Consider the following 13,158-nt stretch of genomic DNA (forward strand, 5'->3'; position numbering starts at 1 on the left):
CAGCTCCGTTTCAGCAGCTGTTGTGATTTCTCTCTCACTTGTGACGGCTTTTCACAGCCACAGCGCTGCCTCTGCTCCGTCTACCAACGGGGCTCTTACAGGAGGAAGGGATTTTCAAAAGCACCGCTACAAACCCGCTATGTATGTGGTCCATAGTATAGTTACCATAGCAACTCGTGCCCCGCTGATTTGAGCTAGAGAAATCAGGTCATTTGGTGGCAGTGTTAAATGTGACCTTTAATTCCTCTCTGAACCTGGACCTGGATGTGTTTTCGTTCATCCTCAGCCAGACGTTCATCTTATTCAGGAGTTAACGGCTCTTCCTGTCAGACGTCGCACAAAAAAAAAAAAAAAAGGTCAAATCATCAGATGTTTGAAACAAGCGTCGGAAGTTTGCAAGTAGGAAATGATCCACGAGTCGGTGCCTTCACATGTCCTGTTTTGTTCAGGTTCTCACTTGCTGTTGCGTGCATGTACGTGCACGGATGCAGGAGGTCCCTCTCTGCCTCATTTCTCCTCCAGCTGGGAAACAATTGCCTGAGCAGCTTCTCGGACAGGCCTCTCTCCGCTGACGCTCTGTCGGATTTTGTTTCATTTGCTCAAAGAAATCAAAAGTTGGGAGAAGAAAATCAGAGGAAAGCAGAGAAATTTCGGAAAGTAAGCTGTGGGGGGTGGGGGGGGGGGGGGGGGTGGGGGGGGTGGAAGGAGGGATCGAGATGTGCATTTTAAGACAGATTCAGAAATTGATTTGCAATCTAGTTTTTAAGGATGCGGCCAAAGTTAAACATCGATTCTAGAAGTGAAGCATAATGGATCCCGGTCGCTTGAGAGGATATTTAAATATTGATTTCTGTATCTACTCAAAGTGAGATGGTGATCAATTAAATGTCTTTGACATGTATTTCCTGTCTAAATTTGATTTCATTTTGCAGAGTTTCTCCAAAAACATGCACCTTAGTTTAAATGGAGACTGTGAACCTGGCGTGAGCCAACCAGGGTTCACTCCTGCTCACACCTACTGTTTGTTCCAACACCCTTCTGGACCTGTGGAGGAATGAGGGAGAGTAAAATAATAAAAGAGAAGGCATAAGTAGAAGAAAATAAACATCTGGATTGAAAAGGCTTCCATCAATACCGCTGTAACGAGAGTGTGGTTATTATTGTATGCACCATACACTCTTTTTTTACATACTGCGGTGCCTAAATCTGTGAACGTGTTTGCGGGCTGCTGAGCTGTTTTGTTCCACGCTTTTGTTGTCTCCCTTTCTCTCTTAAACAACAGTTTGTTCTGCCGCCTTGTTGCGCGTAGACCTGCCGTATTTACACTGCGCCGCGTTCCCTTTCGCTTTTATGCGAATTCACTCAGAAATCTCGGTTAATTCATTAAATTTCACTGATCACAGAGCAGCAGATCTCTGGTGAAGCAGAATCAGCCGTTTTTATCCTTCAGCAGCATCAAGAATTTTCTGCTCATCCCCCCCCCCCCCTTATTATTTTTTGGATACGCTTAAAAAACAAAAAACTCCCATTTTGATCACATCGATCTTTCAGCCATGGTTACTTGCTGACAGAAAATTAAAAACTATTGATAAAAACAAGTCTCCATCTGAGTCTTTTTTTGTTAACGTTATTTCTTTTTTTTGGGAAGAAGCAATTTTTGTCATTGGCATTTATAAAAAATCAAAAAGCTGGAGTCTGTGACAGCTGAGGTGTTAGCAAAACATTTACCTGCTTACCGTCACTGTCAGAGATCTTTGCCGAAAAGGTGTCTAAAGTTTCAAAGCCCCTACGTTTTATTTGTTTTATCGATTAAAAGACCCCTCAGACACTGTTTCAGTGGTGCTGTACAACATGTTGGAGCTCTCGGTGAGTTTAGAGTGCTGTCACTCTGCCTGCGTGTTCTGCAGCTCTAAAACATGCGAGGGAGATCTCGCTGAACTCGCTGAAGGGGTTTGAGTTTGGACTGAGATGCATTTTCAACTCTCATGGTAATTATTATATAGGCTGATGATTATTCAAATGCTTTCACCCGTTTCTAGTGTTGTTTCGGTCTTTTGAGCATTTCGCATCTGTTTTGGCTCGGATGCAGGTTTAGATGGAACAGGGGCTGTTTTGTGGGCTGCACACATGTGAAATAGCACACTGAGTCTCACACCACAGATGTTGGTTTTGCATCTGCGTGGAATTAAACATTTAAATGCCCATAAGCCCCAGCTATGATCGCAAATGTAAATTCTCCTTCAATTCTTAAGGAACCAAATGTTCAGCATTTTAAGGCAGCAGCTTTTGCACACCCCCCATTTAATGATCAGAAGTTATTCTATTTAACATCGAAGCTGCAGGAGAAGAGTTGGAAGACGTGATTGGAACTGTCTGGAATTGTCATCGATCAGTTTGGAAGATTGCTGCTTCTTTCCTCACGCTGGTGGCTGCTAATGCTGCATTAACTGGCACCAGCTGTTAAACAGTCTTGGAAGTGTTTCTCATGGCTGTCTTTTCCCACATAGACAGTAGCTGCATGTAAACCTGCCCTACAGTCACCCTCCTCTCTTCGGTGTCTGTTTCTGTGCGGCTCCAGCATTGTTGTGGTGTGAAAATGGCCTCCAGGCCTGCAACATTCTGGTTGGCTCTGCCGGTAATTTAAAATGTAGTTTTTTAATTGCTTTTTCCATTCTCAGCTCGATTAAACTGTCATCTCTGTAGTGGAATTTGGAGGTTTACGTGATGCAGGTAAATGGCCGATGTCATTAAGTGATAAGTGTCTTTTTAATCTGGTGCAATATGAGTGCAATTTATTTGTTCATTATTTTGTCTGTTTGAGACTGTTTTGTGGCGGCTTTCGGCTGGCTTTATTCTGATTACATTGTTCTGTGAACAACACATTTTGATGTGCAGAACTTCTCAACTGCTATTTTCAGCATGAAGGTGCAAAGTAACCTGCAGGAAATGAGTGGATACTTCACGTACGTGTGGCAATCATAATTATCATGCTGGAAAATCCACCTTTAACTTTACTTTAGTATTGTTACTGCATCAAATGACCTGTTGGCCAATGACAGAATCGTGTGACCTGTATCACTTGTGAACTGTAGAAGACACCGTTTCCTCTGCTGACATAAAGAACAAATGCATTAGCAGCTGAAATGGAATTTCAACGTCGTTATCTGTCAACGCTCCGCTGTGACGCTGTTGAACTTGGGTCTTTACTCGACAGCTGTGCTGTTAAGCTTTTAAACCATATGTGGCGTGATTAAAACTAGTTTTAAAAGTCTTTTATTATGGATATTACAAAAGGCTGTTAGTTTAGACTGCATTATCCTGTGTCATCAGCCAGGACAGACATCCTCTGATGGAGCCACTTTCTATCAGAGGGCCCAGAAATGTTCACGCACCAACAGGCCGAGTGGGTGTGATGTCATGACGCAACGGTGAGCTGAATCAGCTGATAAAGGGCGTCACTGTGGCTAATATATCTCTTCTGACATTACCTGTCCACTAGATGTCCCCAGATGTTTTTACACACGGATCTCAATGCGCCATCTTTCCTGGAAGGACCTCATTACCATCTCTGCACCTGAACCTTATTACCCTCATTAGTCACTCATTCATATGTGGGGGAGCCGAGGAGTGGGGGGGAGGTCTCGTAGGGGATCTGCTATCTCTCCGCGTCTGTATCGGAGTCTGTCTCTGCGCTGCCTAAATGCCTCAGTTGGTAACAACACAGTGATTTATGAGGCTGATATGATCCAGCTGACAAAGATGAAATGGGAGTGGGCCCCGAGAAAGAGAACGCCACCAATAATACATCAGGTAAAATGAGGAAAAAGAAAAAGACTACTGATGAATTCAGATTAAACACATTAGTTACAAAAAGGTGGAAAAGCCTAAGAAAAGGGAAATCGCTTCAGAAGAGTTTTTTTTTTTCCTGTCTCAGGATGCAAAACACAGCCTTACATTAGTGTTTAGTTAACAGGCATAGCCGCCAGTTTAGCACCTTAGTCGTGCAGCACGAGCCACCGAAGGTGGAGTTAAAGCTGAACAGCTGTTTAGCACAGTCAGACGTAACGAGGAAATGCTCTTTAAAATCAAAGTCTCCTTAGGTTTTGCTCTCTCTTGCTAGTTAAAAAATAGAATAAAAATGAATAAAATAAAATCGACACACCCAACCTGCAGTGAGGTAGAGGCGTGAAGCCATAAATGCATGTATGTTAACAGGAAGCGTAATAAAATAGATAAAGTGTGTACCTGCTGACCTCTTTAAGTCGTGACGACAAATTTACGATCCTTTTGAAAGGGCCGTATACTTTTTCTTTTTTTTTTTATACATGTTTTCTAATAGACATTTCAGTGGTATACGTGCTCCCTTGGCAACCATCTTGTCCTCAGCTCACTGTAATTCCCTTGATAGCCTCAGTGAATTCCACATTCTAATGACTTTACACCCCATCATTTAGAAAATAATGTGCATTATTCTTCTGTCTAGAAGTGACAGAAAAGCAGCGATGTAACAGTGAAAGAATAGAATAGTTTTACATATTTTTTGAATTTGATTGTACCAGGTTCTCTTTTTTTTTACCCACAATACCTTTCCAGTGCTTTCTGTCCTGTATCTTGCGTTCTGCCCTCCCCATGATCCCCGACAGCTGCAGCGGTGATAAACACTCCAATGGTTTATTCCTCTCCCCCATCCTGGAACGAATGTCATTTCTCCAGCATCAGTGTGCTTCCCTTCACCGATCCTTGAACCAATGGAGGATTTTAATAATCTCATACAGCACAAATGCAGCTCACGATGATAGAAGTTTATGAAATATGCCTGACTTTCCCGACAGTTGCACTTTTATTGGCACAACAACTTCTAAAATGTCTAATTTCCCTTCCACTTCATCGCACCGTCCAGTTGCTGGAGAGTTTTTTGCACTTTCTTTTTGTCTCGAGCTGTCACTCGACACACGTGTTATTTTGTCATTGTTAAACACTTCCAGCTCCATTCAGGTGTGCACTTATTTCATGGTGAAGGCAGTTATTGCCCGTGTCACTACTCCCTGAAGTAATTGTCTTTTGATTGAGGTCATCAGGGCAATTAAAACTATTGAAGAGTAAAACGTGGCAAACGAGGATCAAGATAGCCTTCACAAGTAGAACAGATGATGTCTAGAGTGTCTTTTACAACTGCGATTGAGTCTGCAGTTTCTGAAAATGAAAACGTATCTTTCTTCACACTCGGGCACATCTGTTGAGAAAGCACACGTGCCAAAGCTTCATCACAGAAAATAATCATCTAATTAATCACTTTCACCGCGTTTATTTTTATTTTTTGCTATGTCTCCTTAATAATCAACCTCATATTGTTACTGAATAGTTGTTGGATGCCATTTTATTCCACTTCAGATGTTCATTGAGGAGATTTTTTTTATACTAAATAGGTTTTGAGTGGTATTCAGACTGATTTGCTGAGGAAATAATGGGGCCATCAGGCAGCAACGTTTAAGACTCCTCAAGTGAAACTTGAATCGTGATGTCACTGTATGCCTTTCTTGCCGCTGATTAAGAAAGACAAACCTAATAAATGGCGCTAGGCTCAGAGGAGTTTTAATACTACATCCAAATGAATTGTAGTTGCATAGAGGGCTGTGGAAAATATCCCTGTGTTCCAGTTATATCGCCTTCAGGACACTCATTGTCCCAAGAGTTGTCATCATTCTCCAAAACAGCTCCAGGAGCCGTCTGTAAATGACATCATCACTCCAGTTTGTCTCTCTGCTCTCTGACCACATGCACGTTATTGGTCTGCATGTCTTCAGAGAGGGCACTTCAGTGTTAAGTAGACAAATAAAATAAAACGACTGCATATTCTGCTTTCAAGCACGTCCACAGGTCGGGGAATATTTTGCTAGATTATTGGCAGGTTGTGAAGAACCACTGATGCACAAAAGAGCAAATGCTGTATCAGGTATAACAAAATCTCAAATAATTAGTGTTTGATCATGAGGTAAAGTCTGCAAATGCACACCGTTACTTCTATTTCTTGCTTGCACGTGTTTCTAAAATCGAGACTGGTCCTATTCTTTATTACTCATTCATACCAGATGGGGGGAGGATTATCTGAGAGCTCAGATTGTCGGCTGGGGACACTTTAGGGTTTTTGTCAGTTTAATTTTCAATCCTCAAAGATGAGGTTTAATAATAACATACAAAATGAGTCTGACCACAACAGGTCCCTACGCAAGGAGACAAAATCTGTCAGAAGCTGCTTCCATGTTTGTTGGACATGCGTGTGTGAAAGCAATCAAGGTACCAATTCTGCCACAGGCTGCAGCTTTTAAATAAAAAATATAGAATATAGAATAAAAGTCTCTCTATATATATATAGACTTTACTCTTTAAATCACGGATGTGTATCTGACAGACAAAGGACACAGTTTAGGGAGGGCCTTTTGTTTAAAGATGTACGGGAGCGACGTGTTTATCTGTGCTGCTGACAGGACCCGATGTGAGAGAAGGTGATGTTGGCACTGCTCACAGATCCGCCAGCTGCTACTCCAACACCTCTGTCTTTATGGATGCTGTTTACCCCCCCATCACAAGACCACGTGCCCTTTCTAGGCAGACAGCTCCTCAAGATTGACACGTCAATGGCAGATGTTAGCGAGACAAATCAGTGCTTCAACAGAACCTTTACTGGAGCTTTGATTCTACTTAAATCCTTTTTAATAAAGGGCTTCTTAACCTTCTTTTTATTTTTTTTAATAAAAGTGATATTTTAGTGTTGATATTCACAGCTGAACTGGAACCAATATAGTTTAATTTGATTGTCAAAAAAAAGGAAAAGTCCTTATTTTGTGCTGCATATTACCTTTATAAGGTTACACTTATAGTCAGCATAGAGAGTTTAAGCACCTCCATTATGACATGTGGAATTATTTGCAACACGGTCAATAAATACAGAAAACCCACCGTGAAGTTTGTCTAACTATAGACTAATGTCCATCAGATTTATGGAGTTTGCAAAGAAATCATAAATGGAATAAACAGTCCCGCCTTCCCTGGCTGAAGTCCAGACCTCGGAACACATCCCAGCAGCAGGTCTGAGGCGCAGTTATACAGGCAGTAAAGCGGAGGACACAATAGACTGATTTTTGCTTCACCGCCATCCTTTGTCCGATTTCACACCTGCACCCGCTGGGACCTTCCGAGCTTTTCCGCCTTCCAGCCTTGATCTCCTGGATTTCTTCTCCTCCAATGTCTGGTGGGTTTGGTCCATCTGGGTGAACACTCAAATTGTGCTTTGGGAACGTCCAAATGGACTTTTCCTCAATCCGTACTGCTGAGCTCTGTCCACTGCAACATAGAACCACAGCGGCGCTCCAGAGAGTGAAAGTTAGGCACTCAAAAGTTTCCAGATTACCATAAATATGTTGTACAAGCATCTTAGCATTTTTCCAACCAGAACTCATTTTAACAGTAATTATAACTCTTCTACTTATAGTTCTTCTGCTCAAAGGTACCATGATTATGAATGGATGATTATTTTTCCATTCATTCAACTTAATCTGATGCACATTGAAGGAGCAGTGATGCATTTTTCATTCAGTTTGCAGACCAGTATTACTGGAGGGTTAGTGGAACCCCCCCCCCCCCCCGCAAAAAAGAAATGCACGACATCTCTTGCTTTGATTTGCTTTGATTCCAATGTGAGAGATATGAGACGACCACAGCGCAGTACTACTGCATTATTATTTTGAAGCAGGTATACAGGCTGTAGTAAATTTAATGTATTTCCACAATTAGTGGTAGATGCTCTTGATGTATTTCTCTAAATATACACTTGTTCACAATTATATCAACAACGTGCTATTGTCTTGCTTGAATAGATGTAATATCCCAGCCTCATACCTTCTGTTATCTGTTGGCAGACAGACATGTACATACAACTACTCACGACATGAACACGTGCATACTATACTGATTACATTTGTCAGAGAGATTTTGTGGTTTAATTACTCAAGTGTCTAGTAAGATGTGCTGTATCTAGTAGTGGGTTTGTGGAGCCTTCAGCAGCTACATGATGTCTGCATCTGCCTCTTATGTAGCACATTTGTGAAAACAGCCCCGTCGCCAGGATGAGGCATCACTGCGAGTGCTGTCAGGGCACTCCGGTGCGCCTTGTGCTGTAGCTCATTAATAACCATCTGGAGGAACTCTGATTGCCTTGTCAGGAGTGCAGCAGAATCGTCCTCCGCAGCCCAGAGTAACCCGTCAGTGTAGCACACTGGGAGAATTAGGGCATGGAATAAGGCGCAACTTTTCTTTCATGGCGTTTCTGTGAAGATATACAGGTTGTTGTTGCTGCTTAAAAAGTGAACCGTGTAGTCGTCTTTGAAGTATTTTTATTTTAGATGTCTTGCTGCAAATGCATTTTATGTTTTGTCTGAATGACGGCTGAGGCTGAAGTGCTCTGTTAAAGTATATAAGAGGCGTGTAGCCCCGATAAAAGCAAGGTTCAAGTAAAGTAAGGGAGGCCAGGAGTACTTTCTTCAAAAGTGCATTCTGCAGAAAGACTTGACAGCCAACCTTAAGCTGTCCTCAAGGGAGCAAAGCTACTGAACTGTCCTCATATCGTGCTAAAAACATCCACCGCCATTTAAAATATAATCACCTTTTGTGCTCAAGATGTGAAGAGATCCTTTACATTTGGTGGGATTTCGTGTCTGAGCAGACCGTTCTCTCCTCCTTTTCTCGCCACCAAATAAACCACAGGAACGAAAAGCTGATGGTGGACCGTGGCTGCTCTTAAATTGACTGTTGTTATCAATAAAGGGAGGTACTACGTCTGGGCAGCACAGCGCCATGGTGATTTTCTTGTATTGCAGACACAGCAACTCTAATTTTGCCCTCGGCCCTCACAGCTGTCGTAGAGTCTCCATTACTCCAACCCCTGCTGCATTAATTATGACATCCTCAATAAAAATTAGCCAGCCAGTTTGTGAGGTAAACGTGGATGAGAGAGTGGACGTACATTTAAAAGAGACTAAAATATATGTGATAAATAATGTGAAAGGCTGCAGCAATGGACGGATGTGATGAGGATAAGAAGGTGGGCAGATATTAGAGGCTTCATCCTGTAGGCTGACACAGCAGGGATATTTTCAATTAGTATAGTTTATATTCAGAACTGCGTCTGTCAATACAGCAACAATAGTTCTGTCTTCTTTGTGTCCGCGGTTTTGTCCTGAAGACGTCCATTGTGTCCGTTTCTCCCTCCATTGTTGGAATGTTTGCTGGCACCATTCCTGTTGTCACTGAACCGGATTACAGCAGATAAATAATGTGCCTGCATGAGTCTTAGCTGTGTTACTGGCTGATTGTGGCTGGCTTTGTTTTAAAGTGAATGGCTGTTTGACTGGAGTTTCTGGTGAATGTGCAGATAAGTGGAAACGCAATGATGCCGTAACTCGGCGAAATCCGTGCAGGCACAGGTTAACCTGTCACCGAGTTCTTTTGCTTTTGCCTCCAAAAGTGCTGAGGGGAAGAAAACCACAGGAAGCAATCAGGAGATTTACATCATTAGCGCGGATATTGTTTATGTTGCATCTTTTCGTGATCTGAAACGTATGTGTGGTGTTTGCGTTGATAGCCGGAGTTCTGGTTCCTGTTTTGGATGCACAGCAAATCTAAAAACAACCCAAAAACACCCGAATGTTTTTGTCTCCCAGGAGCAGCTTTAATGAAGAAGCTGATCTGCTAACATTGCTGCACAAGGGACCCTTCCCAACAACATGGGGTCACCATGGAAACCATTTCTCCTTTTGTATGTCATCAGTGGCCTTTCAGGTAAGAAATTCAAAACATCTATTTATATATGCAGTTTCTGTCACTTCCTGTTGGTATTTTCTCCCCTAATTCTGGAAACAATGATTTAACGCATGAGCAGTAACCCAGCACCTCACTACATCACGTGAGTGGATGTCCTTGTTTCAGGCTCTGATAAATATGATTTATTACGTTATAAATGTTGTACATAATTGTTTAATACATTGTTGTGTACATTAGATTGTAAGTTTTAAACCATGGAGATAATCCCGAGAGTCACTGACTCCACCTGCCATTATGTGGGTTGGAAGGTGCACCTGAGCCGAGCTGTGACCCATTAATAAGTCATTACACCTACTGCCACCCTCTGATTCATGGAGGTCTCATGAATGTGATTCATCTCACCTGGGTAAGAATGTCAAGGTGGTATTTTGGGGTGGCTGAAGGTTCCTGAGCCAGCAGCTGTCAGAGGGTGGTTGCTACAGTTTTTTTTTTTTTTTCAAATTAATTAATTCCTCTTTCAGACCATCTGTTCCCCAAAATGTCAACTTTTGTATCAAAACATGTGTGTCCTTTAGCACACAAGTTGAGTCTCTGAACTCATCTCTGCTCCCTGCACCTCTGCACCCCACACATCTGGATCTGGTCTTTAAGGGCTTCATTTTGGACAAATGGCACACTTTAGTTTGAACAGGTGATTCGTACTGTAAAACATCATTTTGTTTTAGTAACAGCCAGCTATCATTAATAAGCTCTTTTCTTTGTCAATACTGTACATTAATTTACAGATGAATTACCAATAAGCCTCTTACTGCAAAAATAAGCAGTGTAACTGTGCTGCTTCTTATCATTTAGTCTCCAGCTGCCCCTCTGCTGCAGGCAAGATACTTAACAGGGGTTTCACATTCCTTTTCCAAAGTTACTCACCCATTAATTACAGTTGGTTTTTTTTAATAACATCTTAGTGCTTTCTCGTGATAATGATTGTACCAGGCATATGCTGATTGCACTCCTGTTCATTCATTTAACTTCCACCTTTTCTACATATTTACATTCTTACAGAGTCCAAATGAAAACATGGGAAGAAATTTCATGCACGTGACTTTCTAATGGGTTCATCTCACTGAAATATGGTGCAGTGTGATTAAAATTATCTCACGTTTTAAAGTGGCTCAAAAGCCACAACGTCTAGGTTCATGTTTTTCTTCACTCCATCTGGTCCACCTCTCATTGGAATACACACATTGCTTGCCGTGCAATGGTAATTCCTCAGCAAAGTCTGCGGTATTTCAAGGTTTAAAGTGTGCTGAAAATAAAATGCTGTAGAACTAATGCATGCAGTAATTTTCATCAAGGGCAAAACAGTCATGCACAACAAATATGGTTGTTTGCAGGGTGGATAAACATGGCATTTATGCACACATAACAACAACAACAGAAATTCTCATATGTTTAAGAGCCCCTTTTTGAATCAGTCCTGATACTTTTACCACTGTTCCACTAACACATGGCAGACCTTCATGATGATTACTCTCCATGTTGTTAACTGAAGCATCGGCATATATTTCTGTCCGCATCTTCAGAAACGAATGGAATTTTTCCATCTGGCAAGAATCAAAATTTTTCTTGGTTGCACAGCTTTAGTCGGTAAGTTGATTAGCAGTCGTGAGCGACATAATCAGCTCCAAAGAATGTTATATTTCACACAAGCACATTTAATCAACCTGTGTGATGATGCCAACGTTTGTGCACTAGTCATCTGCTTTACCAGTTCAGAAAAAAAAAGCGTTTGCCTGGATTTTGTGTTATTACTTGGTAACTGTGTTAGATTAACAACGGGATCACATTTGAAGAAAGGAAAGTTTTATTATGGAGCCGGAGGCTTCACAAAGACTCCACCTGCCCTACAGATGCAGGGAAGCTCAGCTGTGGTTCTGTAATTTGACAAGGTTGAAGGAACTGTTTCAATATTCCGATGATACCAAGGATCATAGGAAAGATTGGGTTTTAGTGAGTCGTCTGCTGTGATGGGAGGTGAGGTGAGTTTGCATTTGATGTATGGATTGTTCTATCTGTAATGATATTCTGCTGAATAAATGGTCTCGGGCATAATCAGCTTCAGTCAACATAATCTGTGAAGGTCTTCATTAATCTCACAGGCTATGGTTAATCATGTCCATCTCCTCGAGCCCCCACCCATGTGTCACCTACGTGCCACACGTTATTCTAATAAATTTTTCCAGATACAGTCCCAAGGCTGCAGATGAGTCCAAAAGCTCACACTGCGGGCTCTTGAGCTGAGGCCGACAGATTCATGCCTGCAGCTTTTTTTTTTAATTATTATTATCACTGCTGCAGTGTTAAAGATGCCATAAAGGACACATTTTATCTGCTAGAGCTGCAGAAGCAATATGTTTACATAGTCTATCAGAAAGTGTTTAGTCAGTTATACTGATTTAATTAACAGGTATTTTACTTGGCTCTTTTTTCCCTTTAATCTGCAAACTGTATACTTTTAAATAAAAATTGCATCCTTATTAGCAAAAACGTTGCATCTATTGCAGGTACAAAAAGGCATTTTTGAGTTGGAACGCTGGATATTTGTTGACTCTCACTTCCATATGTGGACTGCAAACTGGCCAGCAACTCAACTCAAACTAGTTTAACATCTTCAGTGCTGTGCCAACCACATGACCTACACTAGATTAGATTTTCACTCGGTCCCCGGGTCTCCCCTCTGTTCATGGAAGACATGTCACCTTCCATTAGCCTCACCTTTACCTCTGCTCCTGGTTTTTAAAGGCCCCTGTCTCAGGCCAGTGTGAGTCTCCTCAGATCCGGCCACAGTACGTGATAAATGTGATGTTCGTGTATGCTGAATTCAGGGTATTTATGTTAAACATATGCACAGAGACAAGGACGTGCCACCAGGAACATTTGGCTTCGTGTTCTTCGTTCAGGAACAAAGGTGCCGTTGTGCCCCGAGGTGATGTGACCATCAAAACGATGTAAAGAACCGAAACTATTTCTTTACCGCAGTGCAGCCCCGTCCACAACACTCTGGTTTTTATTTTACACTTCTGAGAGATGAGGATCAGCAGGATCTGCAGGGGTCGGTGCTTTTATCAGATCAAGTTGACAGTAAACAAGTGCCACTTCCTGACTGCTTCAGTAGTCAAAGGATGAAAGATTGCAGGCCTTTTTTTTAACCGTAATTCACACACGAGTCCATTTAAGAACTTTTCAGACCCATTTTGCGATAGTAGTGACATATAATCTGTCCGCAGTGGTACAGCAAAGCTTGTTTGTTAGTTTTTCGGGTACATTTTGAGTGTTGCGTAGAGC

The 13,158-nt window shown here is 41.8% G+C and overlaps 1 protein-coding gene across 2 annotated transcripts in view; it reads left to right on the forward strand.

Annotated features, from left to right (window-relative positions):
- Positions 1 to 13,158, forward strand: part of cntn5 (contactin 5) — a 56,497-nt gene that overhangs the window by 5,768 nt on the left and 37,571 nt on the right. For both annotated transcript variants that reach the window (XM_029844267.1, XM_029844268.1), the window contains exon 2: positions 9,717 to 9,834. In XM_029844267.1, coding sequence (XP_029700127.1) covers positions 9,780 to 9,834 — 55 coding nt within the window. In that variant the 5' untranslated portion in view covers positions 9,717 to 9,779. The remainder of the gene's footprint in view (positions 1 to 9,716; positions 9,835 to 13,158) is intronic.

Source organism: Takifugu rubripes, chromosome 11 (assembly GCF_901000725.2).
Source record: "Takifugu rubripes chromosome 11, fTakRub1.2, whole genome shotgun sequence".
Taxonomy (NCBI): domain Eukaryota; kingdom Metazoa; phylum Chordata; class Actinopteri; order Tetraodontiformes; family Tetraodontidae; genus Takifugu; species Takifugu rubripes.